The sequence below is a fragment of the Oryx dammah genome, unplaced genomic scaffold (assembly GCF_014754425.2).
Source record: "Oryx dammah isolate SB20612 unplaced genomic scaffold, SCBI_Odam_1.1 HiC_scaffold_10, whole genome shotgun sequence".
In the NCBI taxonomy this organism is placed as follows: Eukaryota; Metazoa; Chordata; class Mammalia; order Artiodactyla; family Bovidae; genus Oryx; species Oryx dammah.
Window position 1 is genome coordinate 53,678,694 of NW_024070194.1, and position 24,647 is coordinate 53,703,340.

Consider the following 24,647-nt stretch of genomic DNA (forward strand, 5'->3'; position numbering starts at 1 on the left):
TCAGAGCATGAACAGAAGCAGAAAGCAATGATCCTCCCTTGATTTTAAGTCTCTAGAAAATTATTTGGTGAGGAAAGAAGACCCTCTAGAATGAATTTACTGAATTTTAAATGACATTGCATTGAGTGACCATTGGCTAAAGGGAATGAAGGTTTATTGATCTGAATGTATTGGGTTTGGCTATATGCTGCTGGTGGCTTTTGGGTCATGGCTCAGGGGAGAAGAAAATCTCTTTAGCTGGCACCCACCCCAGTGCACTACCCCTCTGCTTACCTCATTTTAGCCCCTCCCCTAAATCCTTGTCTGGTTCTCGGGTTCCTAGAACATTCTCTATGCCCCTCAATTAAGGCAGAGCCAGGTTAATGGCCGAAAAGGGAACCTAAGGTTGGGGAGAACGTTTGAAAGTCAGGGAGACTCTCTCATCGTCTCTCTCTAGAGCCCTATTCCAGTTCAGTCAAACACACCCCACTGTTTGGAGCTGCCTGAATGGGGTGAGCCCCTAGTGTTGTGTACATCAGCCAAGCCCTAAGAGCAACTCCCCAGGGACCCCAAGGGAGCAGCTGGGCGCCGCACCACTGGGGCTGACCTGAGGGAGCCTGAGGCACTCGTGGGGTGAGCTGGTAGAGTAGAGATGAGATGAATATGCAAAGTCAGGGATTAGGGGGAGAGAAGGGAAACCCTTTAGGGTGGGTGCAAACTCTGTGACTTTCCCCGGTAAAAAGGTCTGTGATGGTAGGAACTGTACCTGAAGGTCACTTATTCAGCAGATGTTTGTTGAGTGTCTGTAGTAAATGCCAGGCGCTGGGATGCAAACACAAGAGACAGTAGAGGGAAAGCAGGGTAAACGGTGAGCAGGTAGGGAGGACGTATCCACGTAGGAAGAGCTTTCGTTGAGGGGGATGCTGTGAGGAAGTGGTGTGTAACTTTACATCTGAAGAAGCGGGAGCAGCTGGCCTCGTGAAAGGCAGGGGACAGCCTTCTGAGCAGAGGCCCAGCCCGAGGGAGGTCAGTGGGGCAGATGTGCTGAGGGTGGCCAGACAGGCAGCAGGCCACGGCCAAGGGGCTGGATTTTATCCCAGCCACACTGGGAGGTTCCAGAGGAGGGACTGGAAAAGGGCACCTTTGTGGAAACTGCTAGAGACATTGATAGCTTGAACTGTGCTGCCAGCAGCCCGGACAGAAGTAGACAGTCCTGAACTGAATTTTGGATTTGCTGGGAGGGCTCAGAGGTCACTGCAGCCCTTGCCCCCTGTTTGTTGAAGAACAGAGTTAAAAAGAAAACATCTCTAAGACTGTCATAGCAAACCTACATTGCCGGCAGTTGTGCTGTATGATCAGTCTCGAGTCGGAGGCTTCAGACTGAGGAATCACTATTGCTTTCTTGTGTCCAATTTGCCATCGGATGACAAGTAATTTCTCCGGTGATTGTTCAGATAGCAGTTACTCTCCACCTCCACATAACTACCTTACTTCCCTCTAGAGGTAGCTGAAACAGTACAGTATTTTTAAAGATTATGTGAAACTCAGTAGCCACAAAGCATGCTTTTGTTTCCCGTACCTGACCGTTTGGGGTCGTCGGAACACTTTGTAATTGACTCATCTCTCTCTTTTTTTCCTCCTTCTCCCTGGATCTAGATGAAGTAATAACGTCCCATGGTGCAATTGAAGCTGATAAAGAAAATGTGCGTCAGGAACCGTACTCCCTGCCGCAGGGTTTTATGTGGGACACTTTAGACTTGGGTAACGCCGAAGTGGTAAGTGGAACCTTAGACCTCGGGCCCCGCGCTGGCTTGGGCTGCTGCCGCATCGGGCCCTAGCATCACAGGCAGGACACATGTTTGGTCTCATAGCTCCGGGAGCTGTACACCTTGCTGAATGAGAACTATGTCGAGGACGATGACAACATGTTCCGGTTTGACTACTCACCCGAGTTCCTGCTGTGGTGAGTCTCGCGGCTGCCGGCGCCTGGTGGGGATGCGACTGCAGTGGGGTTGGGCCCTCTCTCTCTGTCCCTGTTTTCTTGGACACTCAGCTCACTCGTTTTCCTCGCCTGTGTTGACTTCAGGGCTCTGCGTCCCCCAGGCTGGCTCCTTCAGTGGCACTGTGGCGTCAGGGTGTCTTCAAACAAAAAACTGGTGGGGTTCATCAGTGCCATCCCTGCAAACATTCGGATCTATGACAGGTAGGTGGTGAAGCTTGTCCCGTGTTGGTTTTGATGTATTGCTTCTCCAAGAATTGTGGTTAGAATAGGCTTTCCCCCCCACAATGTCTAACCTATTTATTTATTAGAATATAATTGCTTTACAGTGCTGTGTTAGTTTCTGCTGTACAACAACGTGAATGAGCCATCAGTTCAGTTCAGTTCAGTCGCTCAGTTGTGTCCAGCTCTTTGCGACCCCATGAATTGCAGCACACCAGGCCTCCCTGTCCATCACCAACTCCCGGAGTTCACTCAGACTCACGTCCATCGAGTCGGTGATACCATCCAGCCATCTCGTCCTCTGTTGTCCCCTTCTCCTCCTGCCCCCAATCCCTCCCAGCATCAGAGTCTTTTCCAGTGAGTCAACTCTTTGCATGAGGTGGCCAAAGTACTGGAATTTCAGCTTTAGCATCATTCCTTCCAAAGAAATCCCTTTGGAAGGATTGATCTCCTTCAGAATGGAATGGTTGGATCTCCTTGCAGTCCAAGGGACTCTCAAGAGTCTTCTCCAACACCACAGTTCAAAAGCATCAATTCTTGGGTGCTCAGCCGTCTTCACATCCATACATGACCACTGGAAAAAGCATAGCCTTGACTAGACGGACCTTAGTCGGCAAAGTAATGTCTCTGCTTTTGAATATGCTGTCTAGGTTGGTCATAACTTTTCTTCCAAGGAGTAAGTGTCTTTTAATTTCATGGCTGCAGTCACCATCTGCAGTGATTTTGGAGCCCAAAAAAGTAAAGTCTGACGCTGTTTCCACTGTTTCCCCATCTATTTCCCATGAAGTGATGGGACCAGATGCCATGATCTTCATTTTCTGAATGTTGAGCTTTAAGCCATCTTTTTCGCTCTCCTCTTTCACTTTCATCAAGAGGCTTTTTAGTTCCTCTTCACTTTCTGCCATAAGGGTGGTGTCATCTACATATCTGAGGTTATTGATATTTCTCCTGGCAATCTTGATTCCAGCTTGTGTTCCTTCCAGTCCAGCGTTTCTCATGATGTACTCTGCATATAAGTTAAATAAGCAGGGTGACAATATACAGCCTTGACACACTCCTTTTCCTATATGAATGAGCCATAGGTATACATATATCCCTTCCCTCTTGAGCCTCCCTCCCCCTCCCCCACCCCACCTCTGTAGGTCATCACAGAGCACCGAGCTGAACTCCTTGTGCTATGCAGTAGGTTCCCACTAGCTATCTGTTTCACACATGGTGGTATATATATGTCAGTCCTCAACTCCCAATTCATCCCACCCGCTCTTTCCCCCACTGGGTCCACACATCCATTCCCTACATCTGTGCCTCTATTCCTGCCCTGCAAATACATTCATCTGTACCATTTTTCTAGATTCCATATATAGCGTTAGTATACAGTATTTGTTTTTCTCTTTCTGACTCACTTCACTCCTTATGACAGCCTCTAGTTTCATCCACATCTCTACAAATGGCTTTTTTAAATGTCTGAGTACATGTTGTTGATGATAGGGGAGGTTGTGCATGTGAGGAGGGCAGAGGTACATGGGAACTCTGTACTTGCTGCTCAGTTTTGCTGTGAACCTAAAACTGCTCTAAAAAATAAAGGTTGTGAATTCATTTTAAATGGTTGTGTACAATAACCAAAAAAAGACAGTTGTATTTTTCTCCGTCCATGTACCTAGTAGAAAAAAACAAAGATATAAATAGGTACTTCAGATTTGTTTCTGGGGAGGAAATTACTTGAAGGATTTTTTTTAGAAGGCTTTTTATCCATAGGATATGTATGTTCCATTTTCACCCTGGGTCTCTAGGGTAGAGAGTCAAAGATAGAGCTATGAAATGCAAAGATTTAGTGCATAGGTTTCTTCACATTTCAGTATGCTGGGTGATCTTATTTACTGCTGAAATGCATTTGATCTCAAGGAATATTTTGTGCCAAATGAAATGCCTGTATATCTGGAACCAGAGCAGCGGACTTTGAAACTCTAGAAGACTTATTGTCACTTAGAAAAGCACCAGCTCTGGCCTTGTCAAGATGCTTCCCAGGGATCCCAGAGATTGCATTATACTCCAAAGCAGTGTCTTATTAGATTCTGCATCTGGGTGACCCAGTTTCTGCCATAATTGTATATGTTACAGGAAAAACAGATATAGAAGCTTTGAGGCATAGCTGATCCAGTTTCTAAACTGAAAACTTTAGAACAGACCCAAGTTCTCAGATCTATTTAGAACAAGAAGGTTTACATCTCCACAACCTAAAGTTTATGATCATTTTGGTGCGGGCATGTGGGGAATAGTGTGTCAACCTGAATTTGTGACATATCTAAATGGTATAATATTTTCCTTAAATATTATGTTAAGGGAGGCCTCTCAGTTTCATATTCTTTGAAATGTTATAGGTGTTATCTTGTTTTTTTAAAATGTTCTTCTCTAACACTGGCTCTAATTTTCAACACCTTTCTTTCTTAGTGTGAAGAAGATGGTCGAAATCAACTTTCTTTGTGTTCATAAGAAGTTGAGATCAAAACGGGTAGCCCCAGTGTTGATTCGAGAAATAACCAGAAGAGTGAACCTGGAAGGGATTTTCCAGGCCGTTTATACCGCTGGAGTGGTTCTTCCAAAGCCAGTGGCCACGTGCAGGTATTATCATCACACGTTTATCTTGCACATCACCTTTGCCTAATGCTTCAAGCCTCCTTGCCATGTTTCTACAAGTATTATTCTCCACCCTTGTAACCTGGAAGGATTTTGGCTGACCCATGATGATGATGTTGGTTGGTAGCAGAGATGGAGATACAGCCAAGAACCATTAGCCCAGTATTCTAGCAGTAAAACCCACAGCCACATGTATATGAATGATGCTGTGTGTCCATTTCTGTGTCTCTTCATTTGAAAGGCTAGTTGCTGCCTTGGGAAACCCAGGGCATCAGTTATCAGGAGATGTCCCTGTAGTACCATTTTCTTTCCTTCTTGAACACTCAGTGTTGTACCAGTGCTGTCAGGAACCACTCTAAAAGCTTGATAAGCATCTAGCCAGAAAGCCTGAACATACTTGTCTGCTATGAGTGAAAAGAAGGCTAAAGCTCTGTTCTTATTACTTTATTATTTCATCTGCTCTTTTCAAGCTTTCAAAAGTTAATCCAGTAAGAAAATCATGTATCAGATTTTCACTTGACTAACCTGTTCCTAGAGCATCAGAAACAGTCTGTGTCCCTCTACTATTTAAAAAAAATTTTTTGTATCTTTTGGCTGCACTGCACAGTATACAGGATCTTAGTTCCCCAGCCAGGGTTGAAACCTCAGCCCCTACATTTGCAGTGCAGAGTCTTAACCACTGGATTGACAGGGAAGTCCTTCCCTCTCCTCTATTTTCGCATGTGTGTATGTATGCCTGCTCAGTCGTGTCCAACCCATCGCTACCCTATGGACTGCAGCCCGCCAGGCTCCTCAGTCCATGGGATTATCCAGACTGGAGTAGGTTGCCATTTCCTCCTCCAGGGGATCTTCCCAACTCAGGGACTGAACCCACGTCTCCTGAGTCTCCTGCATTGGCCGGCAGATTCTTTACCACTGAGCCACCTGGGAAGCCATTACTATTTTTATTGACTCAAATAAGAGGAAACTTCAGGAAAAAAACTTCAGAGTATAAAAGACAAACCTGTAAAATGCCTCTCTCCTATTAAATTATTCATAAATAAACAGAATAAATAAGACTTCACAGGTTATAATCTGTAATCATTTATTCCAGTACCTAAGCCAGAATCATTTGAGAAATTCAAACTCATTTCTCAAAAAGTTGTTTTCTTCCATGTGTATTATATAAATATGAAGGTTACTAACTTCAGGGAGTATATTCATGTTTTTAAAGTTTTTGGTTTGCCTTCTTAGAATCTGTGATGGTCATTCAGTACTTACAAACTGGACATTGTCAATATTTCTTCTGCAATTTTAAGATTTTTCTATATTAAAAGAGACAGAAGGTTACCAGTGTCAAAGGAGCATAACTGGAACATCATTTCGAGGTAAAACATGGCAGATAAAATAATTACATAGGCAGAGGACCAGGACCCAGCGCTGCACCAGGCCTTACATGATGTTTGTTCAATACTTCTGTGACAGCCGAGCCGGGACAAAGAGTAAAACTTGGAGAGTTAGAAATCAATCGGACCTTAAAGCCTGTATTGTATTTCAGATACTGGCATCGATCACTAAACCCCAGAAAACTGGTAGAAGTGAAATTTTCTCACTTGAGTAGAAATATGACTTTGCAGAGAACGATGAAGCTGTACAGACTTCCAGATGTAAGTAAGAATGGCTTGCTGTTTTTTGAAGCTGTTAACAACTGAAACTTTTAACATAGAAAAGAATTATTTGCAGGAAGCTAAAAACTGGTTCATGTGTCAGGATGTGAATATGTAGCTAAAAAGACTTCAGAGAACTTCAGGGCCAGGAGGAGAGTTCACCAGGTGTGTGTGGTTTGTTTTTGTTTTTAAGACTTTTAAAAGGTCTTCAGTTTGGGGTTGGATGGGGTTGAACTCCAGACTTGTAGGTTTTTAAATTTTGAGCACTTATATTCTATTTAGGAAGAGGGAAGAAAAGTTCCAGCTTCTGATGGTTTCTTAGCACATGGAATTAAGGAATAAGGTTTAAAAGAGAAACCTGGGGAGAGGAAATAATGTCTTATTGAATTAGCATCATTTTAAACTAGAAACTTCCCAGTGTGAAAAGTTGTCCCTTAATAAGGGAAATTTTAAATATGCTTACCAGTCTTGGCTTTTATTTGGGGCTCAGATGGTAAATGAGTTCTCCATCTCTCCATAAGAAACTACCACAAAGGTAGAAGCTGAAACCAACACATGTGCTATCTCTTGGGTTCTGTGGGTCAGGAATCAAGGCACAGCTTAGCTGAGGTCTTTGCTTCAGGCTTTCTTGTGAAGCTGTCATCAAGGCGTCAGCCAGGGTCGGAGTCTCGTCTGAACACTTGACTAGGGATGGATCTGCTTTCAAGCTCACGTGGCTGTTGCCAGCCTTAAGTTCCTGGTGGTCAGCTGGACTGGGGTCCTCCATTCCCTTGCTGGCTGTCGGCTTGAGGCTGCCTCAGCTCCTCATCGGTGGGGGTTCTCTGAAGGGCAGATCACAACACACGGGGAGAGTCTACAGAGAGCATCTGCTAGCAAGATGGAAGTTAGAATCCTGTGTAATCAATTCACAAAGTGAAATCACTGCTGCCATATGTCATTGGTCCCACCCACACTCAAGATAAGTGGATGGTGTGGGCGTGAACTCCAGTGAGGGTGGGCGGGCATCACTGGGGCCATCTTGGAGTCTGTCCACACAGATGGGATCTGTAGTGTGAAGTTTTGATTTCATCAGAGCTGTTCTTTCTTTGGGGTTGTAATAAGTACTTTAACTCAGCTGAGGGATTCACATAGAGTGTAGCCAGTTTCCTCCAAACAAGGCAGGGAAGGACTTCCTCTATGGAGGGCATGGCCGACTCCAGCTCCTCTTGTCTTGGGCCAGTTGTGTGTTTACCAGAAACACGTGATCAGTGGCTGCACGGATTCAGGTCTTTCTTTCATCGACAGAATCAACGCATTTCTGACTTAGGCGGACTTTCATAAGGAGAGACGTGGAGATGAAGGAAACCAGGTGTTCCGGGGCTTCCCACCTGGCAGAGGGACCAGAAGGCACGGTCTCCTTTCTGTCTAAGCTGCAGTTGCAAACAGTGGGGCTTGAACTCGTGAACTCACTGCCTGTCTGTAAGGCCAAGGACTGAGAGGGAACATAGTTCAGCACAGAGGGAAATAAAAAGTGCAGGTGACATAACGAGGGAGGGTCCCTGTGTCCTGGGAAAGGAGGACCAGGGCCCCTCAAGCTGGGGTGACAGACATGAAGCTAAGTATATGGAGACTCTGGAAAATGCCCTGAGGGGTCACACCATCGTTATGACCATCACAATTTACTGATCAACTAGAAGTAACTTCTGCTAATGGCCAAGTTCCAGAGACACTGAGAAGGGTGGGCTCACATAGGGGCACAAATGGCTGTGAGAAAAAGGGGCCCTGGAGGAGCATAACACACGGATGAGACAAGACACAATTGATGCTCAGCGTCCTCCTGGCCAAGTGTCAAATGCTTTCCTATCTGTGAGTTAAAATAAGAACATGAAGCAAGCCTCCTTTACCCAGTAGGGGCAAATGCTGTTCTACCTTGGTCTCCCCTGATTTCAGTTTCTCAAACCTAACTCTGTTCAGCTTGTGTGTAAGAAAAGCACCTCCTTGTCTGTATAGTCACCTGAAGTGGAATGAAGCATAAGGAAATTGAGTAGCTGTCATTGGTTTATCCAGGATGATTAGAGTTAGAGGTGCGGAAAGTTATTTTTGACTTGACTTTGTCCATCAGCCTCCATATTCTTGTACAAGCATCCATCAACTTACAGGTAACCAAGTTTTGAAAAGTTGGTGATAAATTGCTGGTCAGACATTGGTGGTGAAAGCAGAGTCTGGCATCTCGGTTGCAGTTAACTCGGTTACAGAAGAGCATACCTTTTCGAGCCATGGTGCTGTGGTGACTGCCTTTTTTCTTCCATGATAAGTCAAAGCTGATAAAGTGCTGTCACGTATATTAGCATATTCTCCCAACCACCTTCTGTTTCGGTATTCTTACCCCATTGTACAGACGCAAAGACTGAGGCTTGTGAAGGTTCTCTAAACAACTCTTGTTGGCTTGTTCCAGCCTCCTTTACTTTTTAAGTCATAGGGAAGGAAAGAAAACTAAAGAGTAAATTAATTAAAAAAAAGAGAGAGAGAGAGGGTAGAAGAGATGCAAGTAGAGACATTGAAAAATTGGAAGGTGCCACCAGCAGCAGCCTTGGTGTTGCGCTCCTGGCTTAGAAGCTGGATGAGGCAGCAAAAGCCAGACCACCTCCTTCTCTCCCAGGGCCAGACAGTCACATCGTTTGAGAACATTTTTGTATTATGAAGTGTAGAGAAGGGCCTTACTGAACACGGGTTTTTTGTTCAGCCTCATTTTCTGATTTGTTGTTTCAGCTCACTGTGCCAGCTTTATGTGTTGATCATAGACTGTACAAGTTAACATTGATTGTGGCCGACGTTATGTCAAACAGTTAACATCTGTAACCTCATTTATTATTCACAATGATCAGAGCAGGCAAGTCATTGTCTCCTGTCACAGAAGAGAATGTTGAGACACAGATTGATTTGCTCAGTCTTCCAATCAGGACAGAACTATCCCCACCAGCCCATGCCATTAGCTACCATTACCAACGAGACTAAGACTTCCCCAAGAGGAACAGCTTCCTGCCCTTTCAATGTTGGTTTTTTTTTTTTTTTTTAACTGTTTTTATTTTTTGGCTACAAGGCATGTGGGATTTTAGCTCCCAGACCAGGGATGAAACCTGCACCCCCTAGGGGCATTGGAAGCTCAGAGTCTTAACCACTGGACCGCCAGGGAAGTCCCAAGGTAAAGAAATTTGAAGTAGATAAAAAGCAGGAGTCAGGTTACTCTCCCAACATCTTTACGTTGTGTTGCAAGAAGTGTATGCCTATGAAGCCATGCTAAAACAGATATTCTTGGTTTAGTAACTGTAGGGTTTTTTGGTTTTTTGGTTTTTTGTTGTTTTAGAGTGTAATGTCTTACTGATCCTTCTTAAATCAAAAAAGTATCCATAATCAAGGCTTACATCTCTGCTCTGGCATCTTGGCTCCAAATCATTCACAACACATAGCTTGATGGAGGACAACACTGCCTCTGTTTTTTAATAGGGCTCTGAGCTTGATTTCCTTATATACTTACAAGCAAATTTGATACACATTTCAGTGTATGGAGAGTCCGATGAGTAATACATATTAGTTCAACCATGGGAAAGTAGCTCTGATTTAGAAATAGAGTTTGCTTATGAAATTTAAGATTTTCTCAGTTAAGTCACCGGAAATTTTTTTTTGTTTTTTATTGAAATCTCAGAAAACATTGCCATCTGACTCTTTCAGATTATGCCAAAGCTTAAATTTCTACCTAAGCATGACATTTCCCTCCACCTCTTCCTGAAAACAACAGCTATTATATAAAATAGAATTTTTTTTTTGCCACACTATGCAGTTTGCAGGATCTCAGTTCCGTGATAGGGATTAAACACAGGCCACGGCAGTGAAAGCCCAGAATCCTAACCACTAGGCCACCAGGGAACCCCCTAGAATATAATTTTATATATTAACATTTACGTCATGCTTCAGTAGATTTCCTGGAGAGGATATGACTTTAAGATGTTAGAAAGAAACAAGCTTAGGTTCTGAGATACATAAGCCATTGTCGATCAGGAAAAGCATATATTCTTCCCGTTTCTAGGACCTTTTATGTTCCATAATTGGATGTAGTTTGATGTTTCCTTCTGCTTTAACTTAGCTCCTGTAAAAACTTGTTTGAAGTGCTTGAAAATTGCCGTTTATATACTTTCTCACTGCCCATTTGCCAAAATACACTGTTTCACTGAGTCCTCCTTATCTACATTTTATTACCCATTTTCCTAACCTTCAGAAACCTGAGTAGCAGTTCTCAAAGTGTGGTCCAGGGGCCCCAGGAAGTTCCCAGAACACTTTGGGGGGACCTGTGAAGTCAGTTTTTTAGAATAACACAAAAATAATTTGCATCTTTCATTATCTTACAAGTGCACTGTGCAATCTTCCAGAGGTTAAATGGAATGTGAGCTTATATATTCTTTTGCTTTAAAATTTCTAATTTAATTTCTAATACAATAAATATAGATCAACATAACCCATGTAAACAAAGCTCTTTGGGAGTATTAAATAATTTTTAAGACCATAACAAAGTTCTAGACCAAAATCTTTGAGAACTGCAGCTTTAAAGATGTCTACCAGAAAAAAAAAGATTTTTATTTTAGTGATTTCACAATATGAGTGTTCAATGAATAAGAATTGTGCTGCAAAAGTGTATTTTGCTCCAAAAAGGAATTGGCAAGCTTTATTCCTCATTTCTGAATGTTCTCTATGAACAGAGAGGATGTATCCTGTTACTATCATGAGATAATCTCATTGTTTGAGGCTCATTTTATTTCATTTCATTTATTTTGAGCTGTGGCATGCAGGATCTTAGTTCCCCAACCGGGGATCAAACCTGTGCCCCCTGCAGTAGCAGCACAGAGTCTTAACCACTGGACCACAAGGGAAGTCGTGATATCATTGATTGTTATTGAATCAGTAACAAATGCAAAAACAGTCTAATGTTGAGAAAGGCTATTTAAAATCTATCAAGGTCATCGTCATAGCAGAAAATAACCTTTTCAAATGACTGCAGTATACCTGCGGTATGGTTTTGGTCTTCCTACCTGCATTTCAAAATGTATATTTATCTCATTTAACACCATTTAGCGGAGAAGGCAATGGCGACCCACTCCAGTATTCTTGCCTGGAAAATCCCATGGGTGAAGGAGCCCGATAGGCTGCAGACCATGGGGTCGCTAAGAGTCGAACACGACTAAGCAACTTCACTTTCACTCTTCACTTATATGCATTGGAGAAGGACATGGCAACCCACTCCAGTGTTCTTGCCTGGAGAATCCCAGGGACGGGGGAGCCTGGTGGGCTGCCGTCTATGGGGTCGCACAGGGTCGGACACGACTGAAGTGACTTAGCAGCAGCAGCAGCAACACCATTTAGCAGTCACATAGGTTTCCCTCTTCCCACAAATTGCAGCGTAGAAATGCTCTAAATAACTAAAATTGGCTTACAAAAACAAAAGGAAAATATTGGTTTCATGCCTGGCTTGCACTTGAATGCCAGGCCATAGAAATGCCATCTCTTCAGAGCTGACAGTGACTTTTTGCCGTGTCTGCAGCCTTCACCTCACCCTACTGGGTAAATGATTGTGCTAAAAACCTAAGAATTCATGCATTCATTCATTCATTCAACACCTATTCAGGCCATTATTAACCAAGGGTTAAGCCTTGGATGGAAGCTGGGACCTGGAGATTTCAGGTCCTTTGGCTTTGTTGTTGTTTAGTTGCTAAGTCATGTCCAAATCTTTTGTGACCCCAGGGACTGTACCCAGCCAGGCTCCTCTGTCCATAGGATTTCCCAGGCAAGAATACTGGAATGGGTTGCCATTTCCTTCTCCAGGGGATCTTCCCAACCCAGGGATCAAATACATGTCTCCTGCATTGACAGGTGGATTCTTTACCACTGAGCCACCTGGGAAGCCCCTCTTTGGCTTTGAGATCCACAGAAATGCTGGAAGTCTGAGTTTTCTATTAAATGTCAAGGACTTAAATTCTCTTAATTTAGAGTATTAAACTATTTTAGTTTCATTATGGTGTCTTTATAGATTCTGTAAATCATAACTGAGTAGCACATAGTAAACACTCAGCTAAAGACTGTTGGGTCTGTAAATACAAAGAACACCTCTCCCGTCTCTTCCCAACACGAATCAGTAATTGACCAGCCTTCCTTGTCACAGAACCTTAGTAACCTCAACACGACTACTGATGTCCATCAGAGCCAGCATTCAAGATGAAAACCCATTTTCCCCTTTGGTCTTCTCTAACCACCACTCTGGGGGCATGCAGGAATTGTGATGATCTAATCTTAGAGGTAGTTTTTAATTTAAAAGTGCTCAGAAATAATTTAGGGCAGATTTGGTAGAATAGAAGTATTTATATACAAGTTATTTGTCACTTAAGAATTTATCCAGTATTTCTTCAAGGAAAAAAAAGTATCAAGTTAACTAAAAGAAATGAAGTTGTTCTTGTAGTTCAGTTCAGTCGCTGAGTCGTGTCTGACTCTCTGTGACCCCATGGACTGCAGCATGCCAGGCTTACCTGTCCATTGCCAGCTCCCGGAGCTTTCTCAGACTCATTTGTAAGTATTAGAGTTTTGTCTTTGTACAGACAAGGAATGTAGTGAGCTTTCTCACTTCTAGTGTCAAGTGTCCTGGTATCTGGACACTTCTTATAGTTGATGTCTTAAGCTCTTTTAAGGATAAGCACTTGAACAAATAAATCCAGATGGGGCCTTGTCCAACCTTTGAGGGTCTGTCATTCCTATTTGTTGTTTTTGTTGAGTCACTCAGTTGTGTCTGACTCTGCAACCCCATGGACTGCAGGACGTCGCCAGGCTTCCCTATCCTTCACAATCTCTCAGAGTTTGTTCAAACTCATGTCCATTGAGTCGATGATGCTCTCCAACCCTGTGGCCTTATGTAAAAACTGTGACTTATGAGAAGAAGGATTCAGATGCCTATTATGATCACCTCTTAATTGACCAGTATTGGTCAATTAATGACCAGCAAGACCAAGGCCAGTACTTGGCAACTAGCCATTCATTCTTGGTAACTAAAATGCCTGCCTTCCCATATTGACTGTTATGATTGACTTTTCTTTCATTTTTGTTGCTCATGAGAACAAAATAGCTACATCTTATTCATGGGCTATTGGACAAAATGAGTTTCTCAGCCATTCTCAACTGTGTTTTCAAAATGTCAAACATGGCAGTCTTACAGCATGATACTCCAGAACACATGCTGGGATTGTTTTGCCCTGTTATGTAGGCCAGCAGTCCCCAACCTTTTGTTCCTAGGGACTAGTTTCAAGGAAGATAATTTTTCCACAGACAGGGGTAGGGGGCGGGTGGTTTCAGGATGATTCGAGTACATTATATTTATTGTGCAGTTTATTTCTATTACTATTATATCAGCTCTACCTCAAATCATCAGGCATTAGATCTCAGAGGTTGGGGATCCCTGGTGTAGGTTGTTAAATTTCTTGGCATGGGTATATAGGTGAATTTGTAGTGTTCCCATTGGTTTTGTTTGAGTCATAGGCAATACTAACCAAAGACCTGGTACACAAAGATAGGATAGAACACATTGTCTAGCTTATGTGCTTAACTAGTACATCTCAAGCTTTATGTGTATACACATCACCAGGGGATTTTGTGAAATTGCTCATTCTGACTTGGTAACTCTGGGGCAGGCATTTCTAACAAGCTCCCAGGAGATGCTGATAATGTTGGTCTGGGGACCACACTGGCTCCAGGTTTTGTTTAGTCCTCTTATTTAAACCTCCCCATTGGTTTTGTGTTCACTCGAACAGGTTACAAAAACTTCAGGCTTGAGGCCAATGGAACCAAGAGATATCAAAGCTGTTCAAGAACTCACCAACACATACCTGCAGCAGTTTCATCTAGCCCCGGTGATGGATGAAGAGGAAGTAGCCCACTGGTTCCTCCCTCAGGAGCACATCATTGACACTTTTGTAGTGGAGGTAAAGATAAGGTGATAAGATAGTACAGAAAAGTATGAAAATACTATGCGACTGAGTCCATTTTCCAGAAAGACCCTAGAGTACCCATCTCCTTCCTCTGTGTCCATGACTCACTGCTTCTATACCAAGCTTCTGTTCACTCTGTTAGAACAAGCTGTGCTTACAGTTTCCCTTCCTGGCACAAGAACACACTTACTACTTAATAATGGGAAATCAGGATATTGCTCTGGTGTTGCCTGTGTGATTAATTGCTTCCCTCGGTTTTGAAAAGGACAGTTTGGATGACCTCATCAGAGATGAATGGTGTCTCAAAGTTTAATACTGTTTTGCTTTTGCAAAACTGGTTGGAATTGAACTGCCTTTGTTCAAGATGGCATAATTCAATCACTTCATTCAACCTTGTCTTCTTGATTTGTAAAAGGTTTTTTATAGGCTGAATACTAATACTTTGTACTGTGGTCCTTTTCTGCATTCTCCATTCTGTTCCGTTGATCTCTGTGGCTATTCCTCTACTGATAACACACTGTCTTAATTAATCTGTAGCTCTGTAGTAAGCCTTGATATCAGGTAGAGTGATTCCTCCCATTTCATTGTTTTAGCTAATGCAGTTCCTTTGCCTTTGCATATAAATTTTAGAATAAGCTTGTCTTAATTTACAAAAGACCTTGCTGGGATTGTGATAATAATTACATGATATTCAGCAGGATTGCATTAATTTAGGGAGAATTAACATGTCTTCCAATCCATGAATATGGTATATCTCCATTTATTTAGGTCTTTTAAATTTTATTTTATCAGCAGTCTTTAATTTTCAGCATCCAGATCCTATACATTTTTTAAAGTTTCGTTTTCCACATATTCCTTGTTAGTATGTAGAAATGTGATTGATTTTTCTGTGATGCTCCTGTATCCTGCAACCTTGCTGAAATCACATATTAGTTCCAGGAGTTTATTTGGAGATTTCTTGGGATTTTTACATGGATAATTGTGTCATTTACAAATAGAATCAGTTTTGCTTCTTCTCTTCCCATCTGTATGCCTTTTCTTTCTCTTGCCTTACTGCAGGGGCTAGATCTTCGTACTTCAGGTTGGCATCCTTGCCTTGTTCCTGATACTAGGGGAAGAGCATTTGGTCTTCCCCATGACTCTTACACCATTATGTTAGCAGTTGGTTTTTCATGGATGCTCCTTATCAATTTGAGAAAATTTCCAGCTTGCTGAGAGTTCTCATCATAAATGGATGTTGGATTTTGTCCAGTGCTTTTTCTGCTTCAGTTGGTATAAACATACGGTTTTTCTTCTTTAGCCTGTTGATATGGTATATTTATTTACTTATTTTCAAATGTTTGACCACTTCACATACCTAGGAAAATTATTCTCTTGGTTATGGTGTATAATTCTTTTTGTCCATTATTGGATTTGGAGTGCCAATATTTCACTGAGTATTTCCTGAGTTCATGAGAGAGACTGATGTGCAGTTTCTTTTTTTTACTGTCTCTGTTTTGTTTCTGTATCAGGAAACCACTGACCTTATAAGAGGAGTTGGGAAGTGTGACCTCCTCTTCTATTTTCTAGAAGAAATTGTATAGAATTTGTGTTAGTTCCTTAAATGTTTGCTAGAATTCTCCAGTTGAACCCATCTAACCTTAGAAAATTCTTTCTCATTGTCTATTAATACAGTCAGACCTCATCTGATCACTCTTTATTATACCAGTCAGATAGTGCATTTTTAACAAATTAACAGTTTATAGTAACCTTGTTGGTGCCATTTTTCCAACAGCATTTGCTCACTTTGTCTCTCAGTGTCACATTTTGGTAATTCTTGCAATATTTCAAACTTTTTCATTATGATCATATGTGTTATGGTGATTTTTGATGTTACTGCTTCAAAGTTCTAAATGATGATTAGCATTTTATAGTGATAAGTATTTTAAAATTAAGGTATGTATATTGTTTTCTAGACTTAATGCTATTGCACACTAATAGACTGTAGTATAGTGCAAACAAAATTTGCATATAAACTGGGAAAACAAACTTATGTGACTCACTCTATTGCGATATTTGCTTTATTGAGGGGGTCTGGAACCGAACACGCAATATTTCCAAGGTGTGCCTGTATATCATGTTTGCATGATATATCTGTTTCAGTCCTTTTACTTCCAACCCATCTATGTCATTGATTTTGAAGTGATACTTGGGCCATGTTTCCTTATGTACTCTGCAGAATTTCTCCTGATTGGTATATTTTGACTAACCTGATGATAATTGATATATTAGAGCTTAAGTCTTCCATGTTATAAAATATATTTTCTGTTTGTTTCTTCTGGCTCTTGCCCCTCTCTTTTTCCTTGCCTTCCTATCCTTGACCATTTTTGGGTGTGTCTTGATTTATTTATAGTGCATCTGAGTATATTTGTATAGGTCTTATCTGAGTATGGGGCTTCCCAGGTGGTGCAGTGGTAAAAAATCCGCCTGCCGATGCAGGAGACACAAGAGATGCGGGTTAGGTCCCTGTATTGGGGCAGGAAATGGCAACCCACTCCAGTACTCTTGCCTGGAAAATTCCATGGACAGAGGAGCCTGGTAGGCTACGGTCCATGGGGTCCCAAAGAGTTGGACACGACTGAGCAACTTCACTCTAGTATTCCTGCCTGGAAAATTCCACAGAGGAGCCTGGTGGGCTACATCCATGGGGTCACAAAGAGTGCTTGTACTTGAATACAAGCAAGCAAGCGTTTGAGCATTATAGTATATAGATATAAATTATCAGTTCTCTGGTATCCACGTTGTACCACTTCAAGTGATTTTACTTCCATTTAGGTCTCTTTACTGTCTCAAAGTTTAAATATCACCATCTTGAGCATCTTGAGATTTCCTTTCTATTTGAAAGATGTTCTTTAGCCAGTGTTAAAGGTATGTCTGCTGGCAACGAATTCTTCTAGTTTTCATTTGTCTGAGAATGTCTTATGTGCCCTTCTTTCCTCAAAGAAGCTTTACCAGATACAGAATTCACAATTGATGGTTATTTTCATTCAGCTCTTGAGCCACTTGCTTCTGGCCTCTGTGGTTTCAGAGGAGCAGCCCATTGTCATTTGAATTAGTATTTCCTTGTAGGTAGTGAGTTGTTTTTCTGTGGCTGCTTTTACCATCTCTGTCTTTACCTTTGGGAACTTTTATGATGATGTGCGTTTCTTTCTATTATCCTCTTAAGAGTTCACTTGGCTTCTTGAGTCTCTTCTTCAATCTCTGCCGCCCCTGGGAAGCTTTCGGTCATTGTCTCTCTCAGCTCACTTTCTCTTTTCCCTCTGGGTCTCCAGTGATATGAACGGTGAATCTTTTCCTCACAGACCCCTGAGGCTTAATTTTTTTTCAGTCTGTATTCTCTCTCTTATTTCAGATTGGGTAAATTCTACTGGATTCTTTAAGTTCAGTGATTCTATCATGTCATCTCCACTCTGCTACTGAGCTCATTCAGTGATTTTTTTTTTTTCCTCTTAATGTCTGCTATGGTATTTAAAAATCCTTAACAAAGCAGAAAATCTAGGCCTTTAAGTCATCTCTAATACTTGAGCTGCTAATATAGCACAGTAAAGAATCAGTTTAGCTTAACATCTTTAATTTTTAATGTCTGAAAAAAAGGATTAATGAATCAGAAGCACTGAAAAAGTGAATAAATCCATCCCTCTGGAAATTTCTGCTAAAACAAATACTAGCAATGACATATGTGGTCTAGCCTCTGCACCTGTATAATTCAGATACAGCTTGAATTCTTCACAGACTTGCATAGTTACCACATATATACCTAGTCACCACAGCTAACTGAAACAACCCAAACAGTATTGACTAATTTCTTGTATTTCTTGTACCAGTGATGGTGAAACAAACACCATCTTTTTTGCATCCCTTTTGATATTTGATACTTCAGATTTTCTCAGTCATTCACGTACGTATACTTTGGCACAGAACCAATGCCTTTTACAAGTGTCTAAAAAAAACAACTCCCAAACTCTATCCCACTTCACTTTAAGCTGATAAAATTCCTGCCTTGTGCCAAGAAGATGTTAGATATTACACAGAATCCTTTAGTTGGAAAAGGTAGCATCCTGATGCTTAATGATCTTATTCCTGCAAAAACAGTGAATTGACTTTTATCACTGTCCCTATAAGTCTGTAGTCACTAGTCAACCAGAGAGAAGCATTGCTTCTTAAGAACTTGCTGCCAGGCACCAGTGAGCACTTAGGCTGAGGCACAGCACCACGCTCCTCCCTGGCCACTACCCGGCACACGGTGGGGCTCCCCGTCAGACCTGGAGGATGGAGCAGGAGCAGTTGCTCTCCATTCTGATGGAAAGCTATGGTGCAAGTCAGAGATTACGAAGTGAGCTTAAGTGCCTGGATGACACTTGTTCGAGGAGATGTTTATCTGACGTTACCTTTGTTCTTTAGAACTCCAGTGGTAAACTAACTGACTTCCTGAGCTTCTACACACTCCCCTCCACAGTCATGCACCACCCGGCTCACAAGAGCCTCAAAGCCGCCTACTCCTTCTACAACATCCACACAGAAACGCCCCTGCTGGACCTCATGAGTGACGCCCTCATCATCGCCAAGATGGTAGGTGACTCCTGGCTGTCCCGTGTGTGCGTCGCCAGATGTGTATGTCAAATTATATAAGTATCTTGTATTTTCTTCCACACAGGGGAATTCATTTGAGATATTTTACTGTTGACCATCAGTCAAAAGAAGAATTTTGATAAGAGGTTTTTTAAAAAACTTTAGTGACTGTTTTCATCATCAACTCTGTTGTAACTTAACCAAAAAGACATTTTGTACAAATCACAAACTTTTAACCCTTATATGAAAGTACATGGGACTTCCCTGGTGGTCCAGTGGTTAAGACTTCGCCTTCTAGAGCAGAGGATGCAGGTTTGATCCCTGGTCAGGGAGCTAAGATCCCCCATGCCTTTATGGCCAAAAACCCAAAACATAAAACAGAAGCAATATTTTAACAAATTCAATAAAGACTTTTAAAAGGTGGTCCATATAAATCTCTAAAAAAAATTAAAAACATAAAACTCATAAGGAATTTAAGAAAATTATATGATCCCGTTATACAGGCATATACCTTGGAGATATTGTGGGTTCAGTTCCAGACGGTTCCAGATCACTGCAATAAAGCAAGTATTGTGATAAAGTGGGCCACATGAATTTTTGGTGTCCTAGTGTATATTAAAAAAAATTCAAAAGTTATCTTCATGCGATAGTGTGGTCTGTTAAGTGTGCGGTAGTAACTAAATAACATAGAGATCTTAATTTTAAATATTTTATTCCTGAAAAAAACATGCTATCCATCATCTGAGCCTTCAGTGAGTTATGTTCGTAACATCATAGATCACAGATCACTGTAACAACTATAATAATAATGAGTCTGAAGTATTACAAGAATTACGAGAATGGAACAGAGACATGAAGTAAGCAGATGCAGTTGGAAAAATGACCCTGATCGACTTGCTCAATGCAGGGTGGCCACAGACCATCAATTTGTAAAAAACACAGAATCTGTGACACGCAATAAAATGAGACCTGCAGTGAATAACTGGCAACAGCAAGTTTTTTTATTCAACTAAATAATCTGAATTTTGAAATTAAGTTTAATTAATAAAATTATTAAGAGGATTTAAAACAAAAAGAATTAAATTCAAAATGTGCCTTAATGGATTTGCATTATTTTTTACTTCCTCAGTATAGTAGTTAGGATGATTGTTAAATTCTCGCTACAAATAAAACATTTTCTTTTAAAAGGTAACAGAAATCAGCTGAAGTAAATGTTTTGATATAAGTACTGAATGAGAAAATATTGCCTATGGGAAATCGGGAGCTACACATCAAAAGTGTTTTCCTTGTATTCTTTTAGTGTTTGATCATTGGAAACATTTTTTTTTTAATCTATTAAAAGCGGACCCCAAAATCAGCATTTGCCTTTGATTCTTTGATCTTGTAGCTCATTTTCAACTACCTCCCCACAAAAGGCCAGTAATAAATTATTTAAAGTAAAACCCCTGAGAAATAGAAATGTAGGTACTTCATCCGCACCACATTTTGCATATTATTAACTAGTATTTTTTAATTCTGTTTTTACTATTAAAATGTTACTAAATTTATTTCCCAGTATTAGCCCAAGGCAAATACACAATTTCAAGTCTTTACAGGTTTGGTTTCTTGGCTGTAGGTTCAGGTAAGTCAGAACTTAGAAAGGCCAGTTATTAACAGTTTCTGGTGAGGGGGCCATATGGACAACTCTTTCCTTCAAAAATTGGGGCAAAATATTTCTTGAAACCTTAATATTTTTTGTCACTGTTAGCCATCAGACTGTATTTTTTTGATTCAGCATTTCTGGATAATTTTGTTGATTCTATCATATTCACTACTTGCTAGTTTAATAGGATAGTTGTGAGCTGAATTATTAATGCATAGTATATATTGCAGACATTAAACCTCATTATAAATGCATATTCAATTCAAGCTACTAGTAGAATGAAATGTTATACTGAAATACATCATACACAAAATACTCTAAACCTTAAATGCTTTAACATTAAAAATTTTTTTTTACATTGACAGAAAGGATTTGATGTATTCAATGCACTAGATTTGATGGAAAATAAAACATTCTTGGAAAAACTCAAGTTTGGCATAGGCGATGGCAATTTACAGTATTACCTGTACAACTGGAGGTGTCCAGGGACAGAGTCTGAAAAGGTGAGCAAAGTTGATGAATCTTTGTAAACTTGATAAACTTAACCTACAAAACCCCATACTTGCTTCTTGTCAGAGTGTTGAGAGGTTTTTAGTTTTTTTGTTTTTAGTAGCTTTTTAAAAATATATATCTATGGGACTTCCCTAGCAGTCCAGTGAGTGGTTAAGGCTCCACACTTCCATAGCAAAAGGCAGAGGTTCAATCCTTGGTCGGGGAACTAAGATCCCACATGCCACATTACCAAAAAAAAAAAAAAAAATTAATAATAAAAAATTAAAGAAAAAAATATACATCTGTCATACTACGTTGATTTAATTTTTCTTTCTCACTTGTGTTTACTATTCCATCTCTTCCCTCCCTTTAGGTTGGACTCGTATTACAGTAGATGGATATTTCTATTGATATTTCTAGAACTCTGACATCATCATTCGTTAATACCCTAAAGATTCCTGGAACTGCCATTCCAAAGAAGAATAAAAGCACAACTTAAGTGACATCGAAGTGTCAGTAACAGAAGAGATGGAAAAGCATCCATTTGTGACCATACATGTAGAACACATTTCTAGCTGACGTTAACATCCATCCTTTTTTTCCACTGTTGACCCGTTTGTAGGAGGGATGCAAAGAGGGTACAGAGCACATTCCTCTGGTTCTCAACCTTCTGGCTGTCTCCTGATGAAGAGGAAGAGGTCTCTTTCTCTCTAGAAAAGGGACCACTTTTCTATGAACTGAACAGAAGTCACAGAATTGTGTAAGAAGATCTTTGCCACTGTGTGGAGATAAACTGCAGCATTTCTATTTATGAAGTGATGGTCTGCGGATCCACGGAGCAGAATGAGGGAGCCACTCGGAAAGTGTTTACTTACATCACCATACACGATCTCATCAGAACCAGCACTTTTGAAACTCAGTGACACACAGTGGGTGTTAAAGTGAAGAGCAAGATAAAAATGTCCTGGGACTCTTATTTCTCAAGAAGCAAAGTTACCAAATCAGTAAACACACAAATTGTACTTTGATTTCTAGCAGGACGATGGATTGGTTCCAAAGCAAGGTTTGGGGCAGACATGAAGTGTGCTCTCTGAAGAGTGTCCCCCCACCCCGCCAAACTAGACTTCTGCTCCTGCACAGATTCTAGTTTAGCAACAGCCAGGATATGTGAGGAAAAGGAAATCAAAGCCCACAAGTCAGAAGACATGCCCAGAGGAGTTCGTTAGTGCCATCAGGACACTGAGAGTTTGAATGTTTTTTATTACTTATGCAGAATTGCACATATTCCTCTACGCTGACTCTTAACTTACCATGAAAGCTGTCCTGCCCTGGGGAGATGTCTTATTTGTAAATAAGTCTCATAGTTTTGTTACTGATGGTGTTTTTATCTAGGATTTGAAAAACTTCTCAGTGTGCACAAATACGTATATATATTGCCAACAGTCCAAGGGGAAAAGATGGTGGATGAGGCCACCTCAACTGGCCTTGACTCAAATACCACAAAGTAGATACTTCCTGCCTTTACGTACCAGTGCCTCGGCCGTTCGGTCCATAAACATCCAGTTCCCTTAGACAACAGGATGGCCTTCCTTCATGTTATACGTGGTCAAAGGAAACAGTCATACCTTATACCAGGCAGGAGCTGGCAACCTGTGGCCCGTGAACTAAACGCAGCCCATCGCCGCCTTCTGTACAGCCCAGTAGCTAAGAGTGATGTTTATATTTTTTTGAATGGTTGAGGAGAAAAAAAAAAAAGACAAAAGAATACCATTTTGTGACACAAAAATTACGGGAAATTGAGATGTCAGCATCCATAAATAAAGTGTTATGGGAACATGGCCCTGGTCATTCATTCGTGTTGCCTGTGTGTGGCTGCCTTACTCTACAAAATAGAGTTAGGAACTGTTCTGACAGAGACTGTGAATCCAAGGCCTAACACATTTACAGCCTGGCCCTTTTCAGAAACAAATTCTGTCGCCCCAGATTTCCCCTGAGGAGCTGAGAGCAAATTTCTGAAGCTTCTGGTCATCCGGAAGGCCAGCTCACAGCTGTGATGCTCTGGGACCTCCACTAGGGGGTGCGCATGGGCCCCGTAAGTCCTCCCTAATTGAGGACAAGTGCTGTTTTCCTTCTTGAAGGCACAAGGTTAGACTTCTCATATATGATGACTCAAAGCCAACTGCACTACCATTTTTTTCCTAACAGGAGCAGGATGGCTTCAGAAGCCAAAGTGAACCAATTCACTGAAACACCAGAATTAAGTAAATGAGATTTTTAACTTAATCTGCAAAAGAGGTTCCAGTTGAGAATCACGTTCCAGTTGAGAATCACGTCCCACTCGTTTTTATGGCAGTCTTACACGAAGGTTTTCAAAAAATCGCTTGATTGCCACTCAGAAATTTTGTACAGGCTCACTTCATCATGGAACTGTGGCAGTTACTCTATTCACTTACATAGTTGTTGTTGTTATAGGCTTCATATTCTTTTACTCGTTTTAAATTCAGTAGTTAATAAATGATTACCACATCCATCTCTTTATAATGTAAACATGTTACCAATGAGCATTTTAAAATAGAAAATCAGTAAAACAGCTCGTTTATAAAATAGCTGTTATTATAGAACCAAATTTCAATTTAATATATAGTCATAGATTCAAAAAACCACACTATCCCGTGTCCTTTGTCAGCAATGGGAATGCTCTAGTCCATGACATATCCTTGCCCCCCCCCACCTTTTTGGTCAAGATGACATTCAGTCGATTTAAGAAATAGGTAGCATAATCCACAGATCAGAATTTAGGCTAAAAATAAACTTTAACCCAATTCCTTCCCCGTAAATTACAGAAAATACCTTTTCCAAACAACAACACTATAAATAGCGATGCTTTCACTCAGAGCATCAATTATACTCCACATACTAACACAAATGACCCTGTCACGACAGACCCACATCAGAGCATACAGGCTCCTCTGCTTTTCTATTCTCTTCCTGCCTCATTTCACCTATTTCCATCATACTTTTTATACATGTTAAAGTTCCAAGGGGAGAAAATAATAATAAAATTCCAAGGAAGCAAGTTAACCAAATAAAGTGGTGAATTCTAGTCAAAATAGCCTACCTGGCATTTTCTATGTTTAGCCTTTCTCCCAAGCCCATACCTACCTACAAAGAAAGGCAAACTGACAGTAAAAATTAATAACATATCACTTCTGAGAACAGTGCATTGCATGGCATTTAGTATCTTTCCCGTACACGGATGGTGCATCTGCAGTCTAGCCTCATCTCCCCCCCCCCCAACTGGAACCGTGTTTGTGTGGCAGGTTTTCCAAGTTTGGATGGAAGGATGTTCAGTGTTGCAGGATACAGATGTTCTTGCTCACAAGCGCTGTACCAGCCTTTTAAAAAGTAAATTGACACCAGCCTGGACC

General features: G+C 41.1%; 1 protein-coding gene across 2 annotated transcripts in view; it reads left to right on the forward strand.

Annotated features, from left to right (window-relative positions):
* The window catches only part of NMT2 (N-myristoyltransferase 2), a 57,743-nt gene extending 33,476 nt beyond the window's left edge, over positions 1-24,267 (forward strand). Inside the window, exons 4-13 of one of the 2 annotated variants that reach the window (XR_005722558.1) lie at positions 1,636-1,754; positions 1,851-1,942; positions 2,066-2,182; positions 4,649-4,819; positions 6,372-6,480; positions 14,301-14,471; positions 18,918-19,085; positions 21,093-21,230; positions 21,593-22,761; positions 24,255-24,267. Coding sequence is in view for 1 of the 2 variants with exons in the window: in XM_040248980.1 (XP_040104914.1) it covers positions 1,636-1,754; positions 1,851-1,942; positions 2,066-2,182; positions 4,649-4,819; positions 6,372-6,480; positions 14,301-14,471; positions 18,918-19,085; positions 21,093-21,230; positions 21,593-21,613 (1,106 nt within the window). In the remaining variant the exon portion in view is untranslated. Of the gene's footprint in view, positions 1-1,635; positions 1,755-1,850; positions 1,943-2,065; positions 2,183-4,648; positions 4,820-6,371; positions 6,481-14,300; positions 14,472-18,917; positions 19,086-21,092; positions 21,231-21,592; positions 23,053-24,254 lie in introns of those variants that run through there. The other variant, XM_040248980.1, reaches the window with a different exon arrangement.
* The last annotated feature ends 380 nt before the right edge of the window (positions 24,268-24,647 follow it).